At 44.1% G+C, this 23,552-nt stretch overlaps 1 protein-coding gene across 16 annotated transcripts in view; it reads right to left on the bottom strand.

Moving 5' to 3' along the window:
* Window positions 1–23,552, bottom strand: part of citb (citron rho-interacting serine/threonine kinase b) — a 49,746-nt gene that overhangs the window by 12,483 nt on the left and 13,711 nt on the right. For 7 of the 16 annotated variants that reach the window (XM_030418171.1, XM_030418178.1, XM_030418173.1 and 4 more), the window contains 21 exons: window positions 21,514–21,693; window positions 21,258–21,311; window positions 21,084–21,137; window positions 19,417–19,557; window positions 17,874–17,999; window positions 15,763–15,858; window positions 15,419–15,535; window positions 15,100–15,209; window positions 14,728–14,902; window positions 12,877–13,074; window positions 12,716–12,769; window positions 8,087–8,284; window positions 5,112–5,305; window positions 4,363–4,498; window positions 4,170–4,274; window positions 3,730–3,870; window positions 3,266–3,385; window positions 2,304–2,529; window positions 2,065–2,220; window positions 1,835–1,858; window positions 616–786 (listed from right to left, as the gene is read on the bottom strand). In XM_030418171.1, the coding sequence (XP_030274031.1) occupies window positions 616–786; window positions 1,835–1,858; window positions 2,065–2,220; window positions 2,304–2,529; window positions 3,266–3,385; window positions 3,730–3,870; window positions 4,170–4,274; window positions 4,363–4,498; window positions 5,112–5,305; window positions 8,087–8,284; window positions 12,716–12,769; window positions 12,877–13,074; window positions 14,728–14,902; window positions 15,100–15,209; window positions 15,419–15,535; window positions 15,763–15,858; window positions 17,874–17,999; window positions 19,417–19,557; window positions 21,084–21,137; window positions 21,258–21,311; window positions 21,514–21,693 (2,776 nt within the window). The remainder of the gene's footprint in view (window positions 1–615; window positions 787–1,834; window positions 1,859–2,064; window positions 2,221–2,303; window positions 2,530–3,265; window positions 3,386–3,729; window positions 3,871–4,169; window positions 4,275–4,362; window positions 4,499–5,111; window positions 5,306–8,086; window positions 8,285–12,715; window positions 12,770–12,876; window positions 13,075–14,727; window positions 14,903–15,099; window positions 15,210–15,418; window positions 15,536–15,762; window positions 15,859–17,873; window positions 18,000–19,416; window positions 19,558–21,083; window positions 21,138–21,257; window positions 21,312–21,513; window positions 21,694–23,552) is intronic. The other 9 variants (XM_030418179.1, XM_030418169.1, XM_030418167.1 and 6 more) reach the window with 5 other exon arrangements.

Raw genomic sequence — 23,552 nt, forward strand, 5'->3', positions numbered from 1 at the left:
TGCATTTTTGTGGCTGAGACAAGAATGTAATTATAGACAAAACAAAACACACACGTTACAGATTTTAAATACTACAGTTTCATTTTCGTGTGCTGGTTCTGAGACGTTTAACTGACTACACACAGACATGTTTGTGGATCTGTTTGACTGTTTCTGACGTGAATGTGCTGGAGTCAAAATATCAACTGTAAACTAAAATGCATTCTAATGATCGACAAGTAAAAGCACAAAATCTGTTTTCAGTTCACATGAAGTTAAAGGAGCACTGTGCAGTTTCGAGGAGAGAAATTCAAACTCAGAATTTTAACATTTACAATATTAATGAGGTGAAAGAACAAATTTAGACGTATTTATCTTTTCTATAAGTGAATAAACAATCTGTTCTCAGGGGAAAACACAGTTTGGAGCTAGAAAGGTGGCAGGGTCCGCCACTTATAAACGAAGGAAAACAGAATAAACTGTGTCGTCCTGTAAAGGTCAGTTTGCTTATTCAGTCGTGAAACTAAAGAGAGTTTGATTAGACGTAAATAAATCTTTCTCTTCACTACGTAGCGCTCCTTTAACGATGTGGATCGTTTAGTTTCGTCCGGCCTCTCCGACTCATCTGTAACTCACCGAGACAGGTAGCAGCTTGGCGACCAAAGTGCACAGTATCCAGGCACACGGTGCACTTGGCAGCTCTCATGTTGAGTCCCACTGTGAAGCGGTGAGCGGTGTTGTGGTGCACCACCCTCTCTCTCTCCCGCTCTCTGTCTCTCTGACTGTCCTTCAAGCGGCGGCTATACTCTGAATACAGTCAGGAAACACAGTGAAGGGCGGGCGGCTGCAGCATGCTGTAACTGTGCCGGGTAACATCCATCACTTCAAAACAAAAAAACCTCAGTGCAACCATGCCATAACCCGCCACGAACTCAGTTCAACAAAAGAAGGGTTTCCAACAGAACTGTAAGATGTTTAGCAAAATGCATAAGCAAGTAAACTCTGAAGACAAAAAGGCTTGAAAAAGAATATTGATTGAATCAATCCCTTTGCTTGTGCCCACTCGCTGTTGCATTTTAAAGGCATTATCCAGTCAGTCACGCATGTACACCAGAGGACCTGTTGATGTCAGCATGAGGTACATTTGGACATCGTATACTACAGATGCTATCTAAACATGTTCTGACTGTAAAACATGTTAAAGCGACGCTCTTCATGTGGCTTTCTGTAGCTTTTCTTTCCTGTAATATGCACTTATTAGTTTACCAAGTGTTTTATATAATAACAATTCTTAAAGTGAGTTGCTCTTACAGGATTTATGTCTTTTTATGTTCTTATATCCTTTTATTCTTACACAATCCCGAGATTTCCTCAGAAAGATCGATATCAGTGACATAAGATTAGGACAGCGTGGTGAGACGCAACGAGGCGACTGGATAATACCTTTAGAGCGTCGGTCCGAACAGCGTTTTGTGCATTGCAGAGTTTATCATGTGGTGAATCTCTGTGAGTGTATGATGTGACGTTCAGGTGGGGTTGTAAGTGAGTCAAAGAGCAGAGCAGAGTTCTGCAAAATCAGATAAGCTTAGCTGTCAGCAACCAAGAAAAAAAAAAAAAAATGCTTCAGATTTCTAAAGCTGTGCACTGACAAGGTGAAAGAATTTGCCTGGAGATTTCTCAGCCTCACCTGACCAGCCTGGTGGGAGCACGCATTTTTTATCTTGTTTTTTTTTTTTTATAAAAGAAAAAGTGCAGAGCTTTTGAAAATCTGGCCTTTCAAGGATGTGGATGAGGCAAAAAAGAGTCGGGGAGATAAGAGACCAAACTGCAGAAACCACGAGTTTGGATAACTTACTTTCAAAAGTGACCCTCCTTCTCTCTGAAAGGTGTGTGAAAGAAAAAGGATAGTGAGAGCTTCGTAATCGATCCTTCGCGAGTGATTATTTGATTTGTGTGTGTGTGTCTATGTGTGTGTGCAGGTCGGGGCCGGTATGTTTCAAGTATTAAGCCGGAAAACCTGCATCTACGTGTCTGTCAGGGTGAAAAAAGGTTGCGCTTCATCAAAAACATCCTGTGTTCACTCACCCTCGGGTGTTGCGGTCTCCTTCCTGCGTCCGGAGTTGGAGGGTGCCAGGTTAGTCGGGCCCTGCTGGTGCTCAGGAGACTTTATAGCTGACATGATCATCTGCTGCCGTGCTGCGGCCGGGTTCGTAGAGTTAGGGTGGTCCTTATACTGGAGCGCTGGAGTCAGAAGAATTGATTAACTTAGGGAGTAAACTATCACTAAAATAAACTGTGTCCAGATCGTAGAGAAGACGTCTCACCTTCCTCTCTCAGGGATCGCAGCTCCGCTCTCATTTTCTGCAGAGCGTCCTCCAGCTCGGTGCAGCGAGCGCGCTCTTTGTCCAGAGCTGCCTTCATGTCGCTGTACTGCAGGGGCACCGGCTGGATGGGGGGCACAGGGGAAACCTGGCCTTGACTCTGACCCTGAGACTGCGCCTGAGCAGCCATGGCAGCCAACAGGTCCTCTCGACGACGCCCGAACAGACCCTGAGACAGCAGCCAACACTTTGTTCACCACAACTGGGATCCTCATTTTTACTCCGTTCTAATTCAGTTTCCGTGTGGTGACAATCTGCAGCTCTTGTTGAAGATTTAATGACAGGTTGTGGATAAAGTGACTCATCAGCGGTTACCCCGAGTTTAACCTTTATAAGTCAGGTAATTATGAAACTTGTCATTTTCATTCAGATGCCTCTTTTGAACAAATTCTTCTTTAACTCATCCTATAAAAACAAACGACTGTTACTTTGTGCCTTTGTGATCTCAAAAACTCAAACAGGATATCGTCTACCAGAGGAGATCCATAACGTCTTTTAAATCACTTCTTTTATCAAACTGCTTTTATGTGAATCTTTTTATTCTTTTTACAGCTCTTAATCTTTTTATCTGTTCCTGATTCCTCTGATCTGGTGTCTTCTTCTTATCATCCTTTACTGATCTTGACTCTTTTATTCGCCCCTTTATTTGCATAAGCTGCATAGCTTTTATTCCTTTTTACTCATACTGACTTTTTGTTTTTACATTTTCTGCTCCGTCTTCTTGTTTTAACTCACTTTAGATTCGGCTTCCTCGTGTTTGTCTTGAGTGTTTGCTCTGTAACATTGTCGTCTCAGCTTCCTGCTTTTGCTTGTTTTTAAAGTTTATTACTTCCTTCAAGGCTTTCACAATAATGTATTTATAAGACCCGTTTACTGTAATCAGCCCAACTCAAATCTCATCTGACCTTTTTCTTCTTGGAGCCACCGTGGGCCTGGGACTGGAGGAAGTCTATGAGCTTGGTCTGCTGGGTGATGGTCCCCTCCATTTTCACCTTCTCATGGGAGTACACGGCCTGCAGGTGGAGCTAAGTGAACATCACTACTGCCATGAATTTCTCCTCAAGTACTTCACTTCACACAGAGAGGGTGACAGAGGGACGGAGAAGGGAGGAGGGTGGAGTAAAAGAAAAAAAAAAAAAAAGGCCGTGGGGGTAAAAAACTAAGTGTTGGGGGTGTTTATGTCTTTCACCACTAAAACAAAAAAGGGACAGAACAGCGGGGGAGAAAACAAGCCTGCAAACAAACGAAAGATTTGCTCCCAGTCCGTGCAGTGACTGTGAACTCATAACCTCTGAGTGTGTGTGTGTTTTTCTGTGGATATACATTGGCAGGATTGTGTGTGCGAGTGTGTAAATGTACGTAGCAGCACCTGGATGTTCTCCAGCTGGTACTCCAGGTCAGTCCTCTCGGTCTTCAGCAGGTCCGTCTGGTCCAGAGCGTCCTGCAGCCCCTGGGTCAGACGGAAGATGTGGGTCTTCTGGGCATCCATCTGCTGCTGCAGTTTCTCTTGCTGTGGAGGTGATAACAGCTGTTACATCATCATCTGGACGCTGTGACCTTGCAGCTTTGCCAATTCTCACAATTGATTTCTTCACATGATAGCAGCGGCTCAGCCTTTTTCGCCATGATGCGACTTTGCGAACAGAGAAGAAAACACTCTCTCTTTCTGGCATTTGATTTGCAGCAGAGGCATAAATGTAACAAGAAAAACATGCAAAGAAAACATCACAACACCTCAAATTTGTACATCACGCACCGAAGCAACAACAGAGATCAAATGAAGTGCGTGCGTGAAAATACAGAACGCACCTCCTCCAGCAGCCTCTGCTTCAGATCCCTCTCGCTCTCCAGCTTTTGCTGCAGACTGCGGGCGTTCATCTCCAGCATGGCATGCTTCTTCTCCAGATCATTCAACTGAGAAACAGACGACAGGAAGAGTTTGCTGTAACATCTGCTAACCGCACAAAGTAAAACACTTATCCGACGGTGTGGAAATGCTCACGGTGTCTGCCAGGCTCTCGGCTTTGAGCTTCTGGTCTTTGAGGGCCTGCTGCAGGGCCAGGATCTCAGCTTTGTGCTCCTTAACTGCCTGCTCCACAGCCTGCCGCGACTCCGAGCTGCGCTGCTCTGCACGAAGCCTGCAGCATAAAAAAGAAGGTTGTTTACACTAGTTATCTGGAGTCTGTGAGCGCTTAGTCTTCCAGTTCAGCTTCATAATTTCACTGGCTGTTTAGATGAACTGCGCTGATGTATGGTTGTTATGTATTCTTCGTCTGAAGGGTTAGTTCAGGGTGGAGACCTATCTGTGTCTTAATATGCGTTCTGTGTACCCTGTTTTCATCACCTGCCCCTGCCTACACCAACTCAGAAAATAATTTCATATATTTCCCAGAATACCTTTGGACAAACCCAAGAGAATATGCCTAAACTTGTTGCGTTCAGTGTGTGTAGGCGGGAGAAGGAGCCAGATCCAAAGCTGATAGCAACAGCAACACGGAGTTATTTCCAGCGTGGAGGAAAAAAAACTTATAACCCTTCTGAAAATGTCTTGTGGTTTAATTATATCACAGAGCACCGAGGCCACTCTGGGTGGAGAAACTCAGATGAGTTTATTAATTTCAACTGCACAATAAAAATATCTCAATATTTCTTTGACACTGTGAGAACTTTACACAAATTTGAAGGTCACTTCAGTCAATAAATGCCCACGCAATTAACGCGATGCGGCGTGCGTGTGGGCGTTCTTATAACCTGTTCTGTTTCTCCGTGTCCAGCATTCTCTGGACCTCCCTGGTCCGTCTCTCGGCCTGGTTCTTCTCGTCCTCCAGCGTCGCCCTCCAGGCGTCCCACTGTCTCTCCTTCTCCAGCAGCTCGTCGTTCATGCTCTCCAGCTCCACCACCTGCTCCTCCAGCATGGTGCATGTGGTCTTGAGCGTCTCGAGGTTCTGGTGCAGAACAAAAGTGAGAGTTGTAGTTTAATAGCTTCGTACTTTTCATCCCACAGCTTGTCAAATGACTACGGTATAGTAAGAAGCAATACTACAATTTAGACTTTAAGTATGACACCAGCGCCTGCCGTGTGCTAGAGCGTGTTGGCGGCACTTGCATTTGTTTTGGAAGCGAGTGACAGAGAGACCGCAGGATGGATCACGATGAGGTAATGTATTTATTTGTAATTGTATATGTGATGTATGTGGTTGGACCCGAGCACAGGCCTTTATAATAACAATATAATAACAGCAGTCTGTTCGCGGATGGTCTCGTTTGCTGTTACAGGTCGTTTATAATCATCAGCGGGATCACAGACTGTTTCATAAACACGTAATTAATTCTCGTAATCACTTTAACTCGATGTGAAATATCGTCCTAATGTACTTGATGTTAATGTCAGTTTGTTTATTCAGTCCTTAAAACAAAGAGAGTTTAAGTTAGTTTGTTTAGCCAGAAGAAAATCAGTCAGTGAAATTATTCTGATTTCTGTTTTCTTCACAGAAATTACAGAGTGCACCTTTAATTCTTTAAGTAGCCATACATGGTCACACGGTCTGTGGACGATGAGTTTGAGTCGTTTAATGCTGCTGGACTGGGATTCGACTTTTCCAAATCATGTGACTTAACGCACAACCTGGCTAAAGTTAGTTTATAAATGGAGTCCGATGACATAAAGCGGCTTCCAGCGCAACACACAGAAGGAAACATGAAGGTACAGAAAGTTTATAGAGTGTACACATCCAGGTACATCAAACAAGAAAAGGAAGTACCATCAAAATATAATCCAGAACAGTTCCTGAGTAAATGTACTTATTTTCACTCACCTCCTCTTCTTTTTCTACTTCTTATTATTTTTAAATTCTGTCTTTTTTTATCTGTGCTGTCTCACAACGAACGGGAGACTGTTGGAGGCAGGTTGGCGTATGTGAAGGCCGCGCTCCCGACACTGTCATCCTGTTTTTACAGTTCCCAAAATAATAAAAAAAAAGATTATCAGGAGCAGCCGTGTGCATTCCTCTCTCAGGAATTTCCAGCTGCTGCAGCGAAGCAAAGGCGATTTGGGGCTAGCAGGGGTTTTAATGTTTGGTTAAATGAATGGTTATCAAACAGAAGTGATGCTTAAAATTAAGTACAGAGGCGGTTTTGATGGCAGCTTTAATAACATACCTGGAGCTTGATGACTCTCTGTACCTGCAGTTTAAACAATAAGCCGAAATCTGCAATCACAGAAACAGCACCAGCTCTCCTGTGGAGTCATTTTACACGCCATGTTTGGACACAGAATGTGTTTCTATGTTGTTCACAGGGCCTACACAAAGCGCTGTGTTTTCATGTCTTTAGACAAAGCATTGGGAGACAAATATAGCCCGTGCTGGTGCTGCAGCAACACCACGGCCCTCAGAAGTCCAACGCTTCCACAGCTGACACGACCTGGGAGTGATGGGGATGACACATCCCTCCCACACACCACCCCATCCCTCGTCTATGACTTCCATCGCTGGTTACACAACCAGCAGGGCCGAGAGCGCTGCTGGACACCCACACACATATCCTCCCACAGGGGCCGCGCGCACATCACACAGCCTCCTCGCTCGCAATCTCTCTCGCTGCAGCAGAATACAGCACACAGCGATACTGAAATATTCCCAGGGTTTCTCTCGACTGATTTACGCTTAACAGTGTCAGAGCTCCGAGAGATGTCTAGGTCACCTGTCAAAGGTACTGTGGAGATATCACATAATGTGAGTAAGTGAAAACCTCGTGTCTGACTGGCGGTGAGTGGGAAGTGGGCAGGGGGACGGAGCCTGAACTACAGCAGGGAGTACAACTGTCTTTTGCAAAGTTTTCAACCAATGACAGCTGACATTTTGTGCCACTTCATGCAGAAATCCTAAAACTACAAGACTACAGTGGTGATTTGTTGGCTAGGTGCTTTGCACTGTGGCTGGGCTGAAGAGTCAGCTGTTAGTGTGTGTTTACTCGACGACCAATTAAAGAGAAGAAAGGAATGAAAGACTGCAGTGTTTTTCTGTTTAATTTCAATCATGTCAGAGTTCAAACTCCTTTCGATTCCAGCTCTGAAATATGAATAAATCAACTGGATAATAATCCAAATAAACACAAGAGCACGAAGAGAAACGATGCGTGTGAAATCTGATCAGAATGTTCCATTACAATCTATTCAAAGTGCCCTGCGGAGTTTCACAAAGCTGTTCAACAAGGCCAACAACCTCAGCTAACCCTCCATCAATACACCCTGCTCTGATTTTTAATGAATGTCTAACCTGTGCTGTTTACACCCCTGTTAGCTAGCTCGCACTCTTCCTCCTCGCCGTCTCTGTTGGCGCAACTCGGTGCGTTACCGCCATCTGTAGATCAGCCGAGTGGTGTGGAATCAACTGGCAGGAGTGTGTGTCGCATCACCCGTGTGCACACTGGTGGGAAAAGGGGGGACTGAGGACACATGATCCTAATGTGACAACAGGGCCTGCAGAGATACTCGAATGGATAGCGGTGGATGTGTGGAGGGGCCCAGAGAGAATGAGTACGTAAAGGGTCAAGAGATTTTTATTTGCATCCCTGCGTTTTGGTGTGTGAGGAGTAACGTGATGTGGTGTAAAAGTATCGCTCTATATTGCTACGAAAGGTACAAAAGCTCTGCAAGGTACCTATAACTACGACTTTTGCATAGTTGAGTGTTGCCTGTCCGTCTGACACCACTGGCTGCCACGAACCTGTTTCTGGTTGTTGAGATGCATTTCACGGTCGGCCACCTCCCGCCGCAGCCTGTCCACGTCCTGGCCGAGCTGCAGACGGTCTTCTCTCTCGTCGGAGGCCTCATCCAGCTGCTTGGACAGGTAGAAGTTCTGGCGGTTCAGCTCGGCGTTCTCCTGCGTCAGCGTGGTCAGCTGCTCCTCCAGATCTGTGATGACCTGCAGGGGGGGGGGGGAGGGAGTCAACGGGACACTCAGACGCCAAGGAAAGTACGCAGACCACTCATGCTGGACCTAAAATATATCAGCCAAGACTCTCCCCTCATCGTGCATTTACAGCAGTGTGCATATTACCGCTCGACCACGCAACAACTCGACCCGACACCCCACACAGTCTAAACTCTGCTGCTGCATTATTACATGATGCAGATATCTAGGCGAGTGATATAATGCCGTAATCATGATAGTGAGGCTACTTCTTGAACCCAGGCAGCACTCAGAGCAAAGGAGCAGGCTAATCATTTCATCAGCATCAGTCTGTTCCCTTAATCAGCCGTGACTACTGTGGGGAAACGAGGGCTAGAGGCTGCTGAGGCTGCCTGTGAAGAGCCCCTCATTCTCAGCTCTCATGGGAACATGTGTACCACGCAGAACTTCCAGGTGGCGTGGGGGGGAAAGAGGCAAAGCTTTTAAGTACATAAATTAGCTGTCTGTTCTGCACTGACTCAGTGCTTCTGCTCCCCTGAGGCAGGCGACTGACAGCAGCAACTAAATACTTAAGGCGGGCCGAGGAAGTCAACGCTGCAATGGATACAGTGGTGATCTGGCAAGCCTCTCTATTTACTCTACTTGTCTGTCATCCCAATCTATAGACCGACTTGCAGACCTAAAGTAAATCACATCCGGAGCTTTGGTATCCTCGACACTGCTGAATACATCGCTCAGCGCTATTTGCGAAGGCCGTGGGTACAGAGCAAATAAAGAGCACAGTAAAAGAGGCATCAAGTCTGCCACACAATTTCTTTGACTAGAATTAGCGTAACATTTAGATTACGCTGACTGTACGACACATAGAGGAACATCTGCGCTTTCTATGCAACAGAAGGAACAGCTGATATGAGCTGTGGAAGTTGATTTAATTAAAGATTTTCAGTGTTGCCACTTATCTTTGCTACGTAGATATGGGTGACTAATGTGGATGAAAATGCAATATATACACTGATCAGCTACGACATTGACAAGCAGAGTGAATAACATTGGATATCTTGTTAGCATGCAACGTTCTTCGGGGGAAACCTTTGGGCTATTGGACCACTGGACATGAACCATCCACCAATAGCAACCGCGATCCCCAATGTTGGTCGTCTCCCACTGGGACATTTCGCTCTGACACACCACAAAAGCTGCTCAGGAATGTCTGGAGGAACACGACGAAGGGCTTTGGTGTCGACCTCGCCTACAAATTCCCCCAGATCCCAATTGGATCAAGCATCTGTGGAACCTGCTGGATCGAGTCTGATCTACGGTGGCTCCTGTTCACACCCGACAGGATCTGCCACCAATGTCCTGTTGCCAGACATCATAGGACACATGTGTCCATCCCTCAATCGGTCAGAGCCAAGTCCGATAAACTGTGGAGCAACCATGGATCAGAACCCTAACCCTTCAATCAGACGACTGATTAGAGTTGCATCTGGTTGAATTTGGGGGCCCGGTTGACGGCTTCAGCTCTTTATCTCGTTCCATGTGTCGTGCCTGAGCAGGGTAGTGGTGAGTCAGCGTCCACTGTCCTACTTGGACGACCGGTGCCATCGGGCTGTACCATTAATATGACGGCTGTACTTAGCCTGCAGTAAGTGTTTGGCTGTGTGCTGCATGTAAAGTAGCATCCACATGAATGCCAGGGCCCAAAGTTTCCCAGCAGGACATTGCCTTCAAACAAGATGATCAATGTTACTCACTTAACCCGGCTGCAATGTTGTAGCTGATCGGTGTATCGATACAGTAAGTTTGCTGGTACATCAGCTGAGTTAATCCCTGTCGATTTAAACGTTGCTCATAACCATCATGTGCAGCCAAAGATAACAGCGTTACAAAAACATCTAATGGCTGACAAATGTCTGTAGTCTCACAACAAACCTCCTCACATTGCTCATGTTAGCTCTGTGAAGTTCAGATCCCAGTAGCAACAATGTGCACTTTTAAAAAAAAAAAAGACTCTCAAATGTCAGTATTATAAACCTGTCAAAATAAGCTTTGATCCAGTTCTTTGTCTCCACGTTTGAATAGAGTACACCACCACTGAAGACTTCGACTCTACAGTGTATCTACTGGATTTAGCATGCTAATCAGCTAACCCTGACGTCTGTGCTACACTTCCCCCAGTCCCAGACAACGAGCTGCACGGCTAGCTGTGCTAACAAGCTAACGGTGGTCACAGTTGGCAGCAGTGAGTGTTACTCTGGTGATACGCTGCCTTCTATTTGTTTTGGGTATGAGCGAGACAGGCAGCCCATTCTTACATATTGCACCTTCGACAGCAGTGTGGCTAAAATAAAAATAAAAAATCTGTCATGTTTTATTTCAGTCTTTTGATTTGGTGCGAAGTTGACCTTTTGGCTCAAAGACAGCGCTGGAGGAAAGTGCCAAAGTGGCAGGAGTTCATTCTTTGAGGGGCATGAAAGCGCTCGGTATATTTCAGGAAGGTTGGCACTTTAGGCTGTGATATATGCGTCTGTACAAATGAAAAAAATGGCCTGCTGTAAGTGCTGGGTTAGATGGAGCACTAAAAGTGATCCTGGATGAAAAGTCAATGGATTAAGAATCTCGCTCAGGGGACCTTTTCTAAATTTAATGACAATTTGGCTCGTAGCTTCCCAAGACATGTTGCTCCGGTCCAGAGTGTCCAACAGACAGACTCACAGATACACCAACAGCACAAGTCTTGGCAGGGCAAAAAAATACGGTGGCATTTCAAGCTCCGCTCGTCGCAGAATTTGGCAGCGTTTGCCTGAACACTGGCCAGCTGAATCTATGGACTGTGCTAGAACAGTTTGTGAGTGGGAGGATCTCAAAAGTAAGGCGAATGAAATGAAGGAATATCACGATGGTCTCGGTGTTTGTTCGAGGTATATCAAACTGAAGGCACTCAAATCCCTCAAACATGCATGCATCATCCTCTTTAAGGTCAGTGGGACACCAGAGCGCCACGTTAATAACGAAACAAGTGACAAAAATAACAACACAAAAACCAAATGAGATGTGCAGCTTGTGAAACCTTTGGGATTATGACGCATAGCCCTCATCGTCTGGTGAAGAGCTACATCTACTTAAGAAAATGTGCATGTTCATCTGATTAATAAAAGATGAGTCTTGCTGTATAGGAATGTGGCTAATTTGAGATCTTGAAGCATCATCATTAGTAGGTTGGCAACACGTGGTGCCTTGTTATCAGAAGATCTGGTGATGACATAATAGTGCAGTTTTCTATAATAGAGAGGAAATGAAAACCTCTGGACACATGGAAGAATAGCAAACACTTACAAAAACTCCTTGTTGTTTATATTTGTAATATGCCTTTCATTGATTTTTAAAGGGATATTCCGGTGTAAGTTTAATCCATGGTCTAAATCAGCGTGAAACTGTGTTAGACTCCCTCTCGAGAGATCAAGTTAGCAGACCGCTAATTTACGGAGTTTTATCAACCTCAGAAACGACCGCACGACAACAATACACTGCAGTAAATGGATCCAAATATAAACCGCCACCAAAAAGCCACAAATAATGCTCAGAACAGCACCAAACTTCAGCAACAGTACAAATAGGGTCTCAGCACATAGTCCGGGGCATCTAACCTCCGCTAGCTTAGCTGGATTTCTACTGAAAAGCTGACTAAATTTACCACTCTTCTGCAGCAGCTTCCTGTTGACGGGAAGTCCCGACGAGTCGATTACCGAGTGCAGTAGAGTTCCGCGGCTCATGGATGAAAATGTATGATTATGACTCCATGGAAGAGCAATCAAAGTTCATATGTGTCTTACCTGCCAGTTTATAACAGTTATTATCGAGAGCGGACAGGGAAAAGAACGGAATTGAGCATTTCTAACCGCACTCGGTAATCGTCGCGTCGGGACTTCCACGACCCGGAAGCTGATGGAGGAGAGTTGAAATCTGTTTTTAGCTTCACAATAGAAATCCAACACAGTCTGACGCAGTTTCACGGTGATTTAGACCATGGATTAAACTTACACCGGAATATCCCTTTAATATTGTTTTTTTTGTTGCATGACACAGCAAATTTCTCGCAAATACAAACGATTCTGATTCTTATAATTACAGGATAATATCCCTTAGTTGTGGCTGATGACATAATGGAAAAGAAAATCAACTAATAATCAATCAAGGGACAAAAAACAGAGAGTTGTCCTCTCAGCCATCTGACTGAATCAAGCTTTTGTGGCAGTGTCATGAAACAGAGAGAGGTTTTTTTCTTTTAAAATGACTCCAGTTTACCCAAGAATGACAGCAACATATGGATATGTGTGATGATATGTGATCAGTCAGCTGGTGTGAGGTGTGAGGAGGGCTGTCTATTCCTGGAAAGAGTGAAAGAGCGATAAAAAAGAAAGAGAGAAGGAGTGAACAGCTCACCGCACAGCTGTCTCTCAAGGCATCAAACTTTCGCTGTATCTCGTCTCTGTGTGCCTAGCAGGTACGACAAGAAAGACAGAGGGAGACATTTTACTGCCTGAATGAAACAACATCCAAGCAGACACCACCGTCAGCTCTCCTCTACTGTCTTTCTCCCTCACTCTGAGCACTGTGATCTCCTCCTCGGCCTCGGCGGTGGTGTCCTCCAGCTCGCTCTTGGCCTGCTGCAGTTGGCCCTCCAGAGCGTGGCGAGCTGCCTGCAGGTTGCTGATCTGCGATTCGCGCTCCTGCAGCGACAGCGTCAGCTCGGTCACCTGACGCTTAATCTCCAGCTTTTGCTCCTCGTGCTCCAGCCCGATCTGCAAAGGGGACACAGAAAAGCAGGGGGCATTCAGGGTGAGGAAGGAAGGAAGGAGGAAGTGATTCACCCCCCAAGGAGCAGACACTGACACTTCAAATTGTATGACTGCACCTTGATTTGTTGTGCTGGTCTTTTCTGTTACATCTGGATTAAAAGGGGTGTTTTGTTCTGCCCAGAATTAAGGAATTACGACAAGGTTGTTGATCAACATCAGTGACTCCTGGAGATGAGATTCCTGATGAGGCCGGGCAATATATGGATATTATATCTTCATTGTGACAAGAGACTATACATGTTTTTAGATCTTGGATATTATTATATGGGGATGTGACATAAGCGTTGTCTTTTCCTGGTTTTAAATGCTTCATTGCAGTCAAGTGATGTGGTTTTCTGGACTGTTCTACCTGCTCTAATGTTTGCCTTTCTCCACTTAGTCATCATATCCATATCACTGACTGTGCTTTTCATAATTTAAATCTTATAAGACTCAGTTTCTGAAGTCCTTTACAAGATCACTGCACTGATATCAAGACTCTTCCAGATCCCATCGTCCAGACAACCTGGAACTCAAAACATTTTCTACCTACTACTCGGAAAAGTTCAATGAAACGCCACTCAAAGGAGGAATTGTGAGACCTATTGTCTCATAAACTGTCTTTAACTTAATGTGAATTCTAGTTTAAACGAAAAACAGAGTTCCTTATGTGCACAGTTACGCTCGTGAACATCACCATCAGCCTCGGAGACGGGCAGGTTTAGTGCCACTCCAGAGGAGGACGGATTGTTTGCTGTGTGAGCTAAAGAGAAAACTGAGAATGAGATTCTTGTATTTTGCCTGTCGATGACGAAGTAACTTTTACTAAAAAGTCTTTTAGTTGGATGATTATAAAAAAACTTGAGCTGTGCATCAGGAAGGAAACCTTTACTGTTGCAGATTTTCTTTGTCAGGCTGCAGTTCTGAATTCTTTGACCGCAGAAACTGTTTTTCTGGTGTCTTAAAAAACGATTCATGTAAACTCGGAGCACGGCAATCTTAGGGACTTGATAAGGGAGCAGTTGTCTGACTTCGCACAACAATGGCGGCACCCTGGGGAGGCGATAGGACGTGTTTGTAGACAACAGTGTTTGAATTAGGCCAGTGAAGGGAAAATGCAGTTTGTTACCTCGTGTGTCATATATATGGGAGCAGGCTGCAGTCGAGGGTTCAAAGAAACATAGTTTTCTTACTGTCTTCGTTCACTTTTGCCGTTTGGCACCTGGAACGCTTACAGGTTGGAAGTTTCCAACATCGTTAGACTCTTTATAATCATTCCACGACTGTTTTACATGCTGCACCTGCCTCCTCTTGGGGTCATGATGCAAAATAATTATGTCCCCGACCAGCAGTTTAGAAAAGCAATTATACACAGGTGTGTTTCCTCTATTTAGCCAGATGAGAATAAATGAAAAAGGGCTCGGTGCTCAACTTCATCTATTGAATATTGAAAAGCTCTTCTACTCAGACATCAAACAGACTCTTTGTGTAAATACTCCACATGGTGTCAATGAAAATTACTCGGAAACAGAATTAGACATAGATGAAAGATAAGAAGAGCCGCTATCCAACAATCTGTGAGGCCTTCTGCTTCTCCTCTCCATCACGTCCCCTCACCTCTCGGAGCCTCGTCTCCAGCTCCAGCACTCGGCTCTTATTGCTTTGCTCCTGCTGGCTCATTTTCTCCAGGTGCTCCTCCAGTTTGGCATTCTGGGCCTCCAGCTTCCCGGCCTGAGACTCCAGGTAGAACTTCTGCTGGCGAAGCTCTGAGATCATCTCCTCCTGTGCTTTCCTGCCGAGAACACGCACAAGAATGAAGTTCAATGGGTGTGACACAGACTAGCTTCCAGGTGCTATTTTGGACGAGCAACATCCTCTTTACGCTGAAGACTGAAGCTAATAATTTACTTGGGATATTAAAATGCCACAGCTTAAAGTTGAATTCGTGGATGAGGAAGTTTTTCTAACATTTTGTGTTTCTGTACTTACATGTTCTTCTGGGTGTAGATGCTGCTGTTGGCTGCCAGTTTGTTGGCCTCAGACAGCTCAGTGATTCTCTGCTCCAGGCTGTTCATCTTAGAGTCCATTGCATTTATGGTCTGAGGAGAAATTATGAACCGTGTAACTGTTTAACACTCAGTCAGATCCTCGCATGACTGGCTTTTAATGCGGATCACATTACGGTTCATTATTTTGCGCTCGACAATAACAAAACCAAAGATTAGTCCAAACAAAGAAATCTATGTCAGTGTGATAAATGTTAAGAAACGCCTGAAATAGCGTCACCGCCGAGCTGGTCACTTCTTACCGCCTTCTGTTCACTGATGACGCCGCACTTCTCGCGCACCTCCTCCTCATATTTGCTCTGACTGGACTCCAGCATCTCCTTATCAGCCATGTCCGCCTTCATCTGGGCCTCCAACACCTGCTCAATGCCAGGCAGCCCACAGAACCATAACCAGGATATCACTTAACAGGACAGAGAACGTGAGGATGACATACTGTAGATCTCCCGAGCACACCCACAACTCAAAACAGCTAAACTATGACCGAAGAGCACTTCCTGCGAGTACAGCACATTAGGATATACCTGCCTGTTGTTTTTACGTAGCACTGCATATGTGAGAGTGTTTATATGATGTGAAGTTCAACCTTTATCTTGTCCTCATAGAGCTTCTCCTTCTGCTTCAGGTGAGTCTCCAGCCGCTGGGCTGTAGATTGGGTCTCACGCAGACTCTCCTCCAGCCCCTACATAAAAATACACATTATGCACGTCAACATCGAGGTTACAAGCAGCCAAAGGTACTTCCAAACTACTTGTTGGGTTTCAGGGTAATGTATAGGGCTGCCCCCAAATAGTCGACCAAGCACTGGTCGACCAAAAACTCATTAGCCGACCAAAATTTCATTGGTCGATTGGTCGCAGGAAAAAAAAAGAAACAAACATTTGGAGCCGTGTCTTGTCAAAATTAAGTCAAAATCTATGTGACTGGCAGCTGGCCTGTGTATAAAAGGCTGGAGGGCTTTTAATTTGAAGGGCCAGATACAGGAAGTCGTGACACTCACTCACTGTCAGTGTTTTTTTTCTTCCACGGCAGGTCCCTTCGACATCGCGGTTAGACACTTAACAATTAATAGCCAACCATGTCGGGAAAGACGTCTAAAATATGGGATCATTTTGAAAAGAAGAAGGATGACCCCAAGAAGGTGACATGCAAATATATATATATATATATACATATATATATATATATATATATATATATATATATATATATATATATATATATATATATATATATGTGTATATATATATATATGCGTTGATTAGTTGACTAATCGCTCTAAATGACGACCACTGGTCGACCAAGAAAATCCTTGGTCGGGGGCAGCCCTAGTAATGTACAATAAAAAGCTAACATAAATCAGTGATGGTTCCTGCCAGATGTTCAGACTGCAGGAACATCTGAATCAGAAAGTGTCCACACTATTACTTGCATGTGATCAGATCGGATTTATGTGTCCTGACATCACCGTCATATCTGCACGAGTTGCTGTGGCAACGACGTAGGAGTCAGTGACTCCATATGCTGGTGACGCGCCGTTTCCAACATTGGATGCGCGATCAATCATCTCGCTCTCCAAACAATCGCTCTGTCAAAGTTGCGGAGCAGACAAATTTATTCCAGCGTGACTCAGCAGACTGTTGTTCTCCGCGTTGTCTTCCATAGCGCTCCACTCGTTGCAGCGTGGATTCTGCTCAGCCGCTGTGATGAACGTCCGTTGTTGCGTGTTGCGACGCTTTGAGATCTGACACGAGTGGCCAGACGTCCGCACTGACATGCATCTGAAATCTGAGTTTAACCGCATATTTAAACCGCCTCCAAATATGGTTTGGATCCGAATTTCATGTGTTTTTGTGGTTTTTTTTGCTGTCCAGACTTCCTTAAAATCAACCCGGATACAACCTGGCTGTGCCACAAAACAGATCTGAGCTGAAATCTGAACAAAGCCTTCAACCAGTCCTTTCGTCTTCGTCACTGTGGACGGAGTAAGTGGGTGTAAATAAGCATGAGGGATGATCTCATCCATATTAACGAGATCACCCTGACCCCTTCAATCCTTATCGACCTTTTTCACTTGTCATTGCAAGAAAAACAGAGGTGGAACAAATGCACAACGCTCTGGAACTGACACACCCAACTCATTACTACCTCCTCTCCTGTGCACCCACACGCTGGGTCTCACTTAGTCTGGTCAAACAGACCTCAGATCAGGTTAGAGCTGGGCATAAGCATGCAGGGGATTGAGTGAGCAAAACTCTATGAACTAGTAGGGGTCATAATTTTATGTCATTATATACAGTCGAACGTATAATTAGTCCAACTATAAGAGATGCGACAGAACGGGAGAGTGAGAGAGACGTCATTCATAGTCGGACCGCACATGCCCACACTAATCAGGAGATTCAATAACAACAATGGAAAGCACATGTGTGGGTGTAATACGACTATATAGGGGCTTTCAAATGACACTATATTATGTAAAACCCGTTGTTGTATGGGTAACGTTGTGGCCCGTTGTATGTAGAGCCCGCAATTTATATCAAGATCATCTAGAAAAGAACTTAAATAACAACACAAGGTTTTTCAGGAATATTATGTAAAATAGCACTTCCTCTGCAGTGATGACAATGAGCTATGTTTACCTCACACCTCCTCTGATTATTTTAGCTCCACGCAAGTAGTGAAAAGGTGGGTTACCAGAATCTTATCCGCCATCTGCTGAATCTGCTGGGCCTTGCTCTGGATCTCATCCTTCAGTTTAGTCTCCCGACGCTCGACGATCTCCAGCCGCTTCACCTGGTTCTCCAGAGTCTTCCTGCCGTCCTGCACACGCGACAACAAACACACAAACAAGACCTTTTATTTAGTTTGATGAATGCAACCTCAGGCCAAAAGCTCCATAGTCAATAATAATGCTTTTATGCTACGTGGACGTCATAGCACTTTTTGCAGAAATGCTAATTAGACCTCCACTTCAAGGTAAAAAAGGATGACATACCGAAGCGGCCACATCCATTCGGCCTGTAAGCGACGCACCTCTGCAGTGTTTATATCTCATTATTTCAAGTTCCTCACAGTGATTCTAAAAAAGCTAATTTGCATTCAGGTGTGGTGGTGCGAGAGGTCTTCAGAGCCGTCTAAATTTGACCGTGTGCATATTTTCTTCCCCTTCGACTCTGCCGTCCAGATTAACCTGTGCTAATTGCCAAATTTACATGTCTATAGATCGATGTGAGGTGCTGCTTTAGACGATCTCGTAACAACCCCTTTAAAAAATAAGGTGTACTGAATATGTGGTTACGGACACGGCGTGAAAGACGATACAAAATACACAAATGCATAAATGTATATAATCATTTTAGTAAAGCTTATGAAATGCGTGACTAGGCAACCATACAGTTCTGCATTTCATTTACAAATAAAGGCTTTTAAAACAGATACAGGTGTTCCCTGCTAATTGAAAACTACTCAGTTGTTGATAATCACATTAAAGGATAAGTACAAGCAAAACAAAAGGATAAAAGTGGAATATGAGTGCAGCACTATAAGAAATGTTATTAAAAGGTCTTTACACAGATACGGATGTTTTTCCTTTTTGTTAAATTAGATGTTGAGGCGGTGAAAACAGTAAAAACTGTGCACCACAACAGTTTTTGTTAACACGTTATGGCAGAAGCAGGAGCACTGAGGCCGAGGCACTATGGAGCCACTCGAGAATAAATTAGTAAAATGTCACACGCGGACTGATTAGCGTCATAACACCAGAAACAATAACTGCCTTTCTCTTGAAGGAAAATTGTCTCTCAACAACGATTAACAACAGCACTTGTATGTGAAAAACATACTGCCGTGATCTGAGTCACATTCTGGTTTAGTTTCATCCCAAATCAGAAAAATACACAAATCATGTGAAAACAAGCTATCAAATTATCAGCTGTGTCAAACATTCAGGCTATCTGACATGCTATCATGCCATCACAGCACAAGTGTTCCTCCTCAGAAGGTGCAAAAAACAACATGTTCACAGCGGAGCATATGGGCTCTTTGTGCTTAGCAGATAGCACGGGCAGATTTATTTATGCAACACTTTAAACAAAGAGGTTCATAATGTTGCAAAGCAGCAAATGACATGATACACAGAAAAAAAAGGAAGAAGAAAACAGGCAGGAAGCCAGAACATGTGTGAGTATGAGTGTGTGTGTGTGTGTGTGTGTGTGTGATACCAGAGGTGTGTATGTACCTCAGTCTCACGGAGGCGTCTACGCAGGCTGTCGCTCGAGTCCTCCTTGTTCTGTAGCCTCTCCAGATCTCGCTCCAGGCGCTCTTTGACCACTTTCATACTCTGAAGATGGTCTGTAGCCTCAGAACTGGCCTTCAACGACTACGAGGAAAATAAACAAAATCTTTCAGAAAGTACGTGTTTGTAGATATTACTCACACAAAACTAAGTGTGACACAAAGTTTGCATGCAACCCAGAAGAAAGCTCTGTGTGTCTCAGCATACATAAATCTGATATATGACAAATAATGTAGACTACTTAAGTTTAAAGGTAATTTAAAAAGCAATCCAGGCACTCCAAAAAATAAAGTATCAGGAGACAAGGAAGGAAATATGGTGGCTAAATCATTCAAGGGAATGTTTTTACCATCCAGGCTTTTATAATTATTCCCCATTTAATGATTTAGCCACTATAATAAAGGCTTTCAAGTATTTCCTTCCTCGATTCTTGATATTTTCTTGTCTGGATTGCTTTTAAAATCACCTTTTTCTCCCCTATTTCTCTCCCAACCATTGTGGTTTAATAGAACAACCATCACCTTCTCTTTATTCTACGTACAGTACATAGTTTATATATCTATGTATACTTCACACATACATACTCAATATTAGTTAGGGACATTGGGATGTGGCTGTATATACACCTGTGCATGCACATGCAATAAAAGTCAAATGAAATGTGTGTCGCAGTATTATTTTCAGGACCAATAATATTCACAAAACACAAAATTCAGATGTGTCACTGAATAAACAATGAATTCTGAGTAGTGTATGCTTATTGGTGTGATGTTTAGAAGTCAACACATACGCATATCATCTGGCTCATCAGACTACATTCAGAAGACGTTGAAAACAGATTTTTAAAAATATTCTATATATAGCAGCACGCCTCCTTTTTCCTCTCCGTCGAGCGCAGTATTGGCGGGGCAGGATGTACAGATCCGGTACCTTTCACAAATCAACTTTTTTTTTTTCTCGTGACGCAGTTCAAAACAGTCACATGCAAATACTGCACGTCTCTGTCAAACCCCCAAAACAGAAAACTGACATTGAAAACTGTTGCTGTAAAAGTGTGGCTCATCTACATTTCCTGGTTTTAAATCTGGCCCGACTGAATTTATAATTGACATCCTTTTGCAAACTTCAGTGTCTACCAGCAAACAAACATCTGTGTAATGCCAATATGAACTCCTCTAACAAACTGCACGGAGTTATTTTAAGAAAAAGTCCAACCCTACTGATTATTTCATGAACCCGTTCGAGTCAGAAGTACACCGATTTCAAATGTGGGCTCCGTCAGCCTCGGATATCAGCGGCACAACTCATGATGCGCTCAGCTGAACGGAAGGTTTTCTGAGGGAAAAGACAATTAGAATGAACTTATCTTTACTAATGAGGCACAACTGTTTGATTGCTGATAATTAAGCAGTAACTCTGGTTTTAAAAAGACAGCTTAATTGTTCTCGGGGGCCAGAAACCAAACCTGACTGAGAGAGAGAGAGAGACAGCGACAGGAAGAAGGAGGTCAGGGTAGAGCCGGAGTTTACACAATCATCTCACATCGCTTTCATTTGGAAGCACAAGCTCGTATAAATTATTCATTAATCCTCGCAGCAGAAATTCTCTACCTTGCCAAGCTTTTCTTGAAGATCCTGGATCTTCATCTGCTGCTCAGCGTTCGTCTGAAACAGAATAAATACAGTCATTATGATATGTTAAGATTCATATTTAAGCTCATTATCCTTTGTTGAAGTCACTTGAATTTGTCGGTGTCCTCGCTAATCACATCAATGAAATTCTACCTTCTCCAGCTTGGTGATCTGGTCATCTGTTTCTGCTTTGCCTTGCTCTTTGGCCTGAGAAGATATAGAAAAGTCTGAGATCTCTCCTGGTTATGATCACAGTAAGCAGACAGTAAGGTAGAAATGTCATAATGACTACGAGCGAGTTACGTTTAACAGAACCCGATCATGCTGAGCCATACTTTGATTCAGAATAAGTAGAGTATGTGTCATATAAACGAGAACTCCTCTCAGGATCATTAACCCCTTTAGTTACAGTGTAGACCTTCTGCATCCGATGCTGGTAGTCGGCAGCCTTCCTCTTCAGCTCCTCGCTGCTCTGCCGAGACTCTTTCAGCTCCGACTCGTACAGGTCGCTGCGGCGTCGAGCAGCCGACAGGTCCTCCTCCAGCTGTCTGATGGAGACCCGCATCTCCTCCAGCTGGGCATGATATTCCTGCACAAAGACCAGAGAAAGCACCCGGATAAGAGAGGAGAGGAGTGGGACGGGAGAGGAGAGAGGAGATAGCCCTATCCACACAAACGGAGCAATAACATTAGCAAAGAAAAATTTCCAAAATGACGAAAGTAAATTCCACTTAATAGAGCACAAACCTCTGCCAAACTGTTCCTGGAAAAGGAGGCCGTCTCCTCCAAATGTGGGTACTTGCAAGCACTTTATCCAGTTACCCTGAATATACTTGTCTGTATCTGCCATTAAGGTTGCCCTTCTACCAGTGCAGCAAATTTAAGGACAAATTGGACCTATTTGAGGAAAATGTTCAGTTTGGAGGCCACTGCATTATTTATAAGAACAAACTCATTCATAAGAGATGTATTTTAGGTATGCTACTGGAAGAGCGGCACATTCAACCTGAGCAGGATGAAAATGGTTCAACACAGTGGAGGCAAATTAAAGGGTAACTCCATCAATTTTACACATTATAGTGTGTTTACAGGTCTCGAGGAGTACTATTGCATATGTTGGGGGGCAAAAAAGCAGTGTAAAGCAGTTTGTGGCTCTAGAGGAAGCTGCATGTAATCTGATAAAATGCCTCCAGTGATGTTAGTCAGGCAGAGACCTTATAAGAGAGGAGAACAAACACTTAAAGCGTTTTACTTAGAGGTAATTTATCAGATGACATGCGGTTTCCTCTGGAGCCTCTAAAGGCTTTATACTAGCTTTTTTCCCCACGTATAAAAACGGTACAGGGTAAACTGAATGTCATTTTTTAAAACAAGGGTGGTTTAATCAGCCCCTGTAGAGCCTTCCTTGTTTCTGTCACTCCTCTGTAAAAGTTTATCAGAATCTCGCTCTGGAGTTTCACCTTCCTAAGTTTCTGTATCCAGGGTGATGATGCGTGATGACCAAGATAGATTGTCAGTGATGGTACTGCTCCACCTCAGCTCCACTGATGTACACAGTAGTACTCCAAGTCTTCCTTTAAAAAAAGCTTGTTTCTAGGTACTATTAGAAATCCAGAGATACTTCAAATATGGTTAAATATGGTGTAACCACATTAACGGTATGAAGAGTCAACGAACGGAGACGAGTAACGCGGACGGAAGATTTTGATCAGTCAGAGTCACTTAATGCACATGTCTGTTTAATTGCAATTAGTCACGGCCTAACAGATCTAATTTCAACCTCCTCATCAGCTTACAGGGAACATCGGCCTGTCTGTCAGCCTAATAAAAAGCAACATCCTCCTGCACCCAGGGAGCCTGACGCTCAACCGACACACATTAGACGAAGCGAAGCCGACAGCATCAGACATGGTGAAAAACAAAGCTCAAATAATTTAACCTGAAGAGGACCGGGAGGGGTTACATATGTAACCCTGGATCTTTGAGTAAAGACACAGCCTTCCTGACTGGTCAGCCAATGTAAGGAAACTCTGTTGTTTAAATATTCCGGTGTAAGTTTAATCCCTGGTCTAAATCACCGTGAAACTGTGTTAGACTCCCTCTCGAGAGATCAAGTTAGCAGACCGCTAATTTACGGAGTTTTATCAACCTCAGAAACGACCGCACGACAACAATACACTGCAGTAAATGGATCCAAATATAAACCACCACCAAAAAGCCACAAATAATGCTCAGAACAGCACCAAACTTCAGCAACAGTACAAATAGGGTCTCAGCACATAGTCCGGGGCGTCTAACCTCCGCTAGCTTAGCTGGATTTCTATTGGGAAGCTAAAAACAGATTTCAACTCTCCTCCATCAGCTTCCGGGTCGAGGAAGTCCCGATGCGACGATTACCGAGTGCGGTTAGAAATGCTCAATTCCGTTCTTTTCCCTGTCCGCTCTCGA

The sequence above is a fragment of the Sparus aurata genome, chromosome 5 (assembly GCF_900880675.1).
Source record: "Sparus aurata chromosome 5, fSpaAur1.1, whole genome shotgun sequence".
Taxonomy (NCBI): Eukaryota; Metazoa; Chordata; class Actinopteri; order Spariformes; family Sparidae; genus Sparus; species Sparus aurata.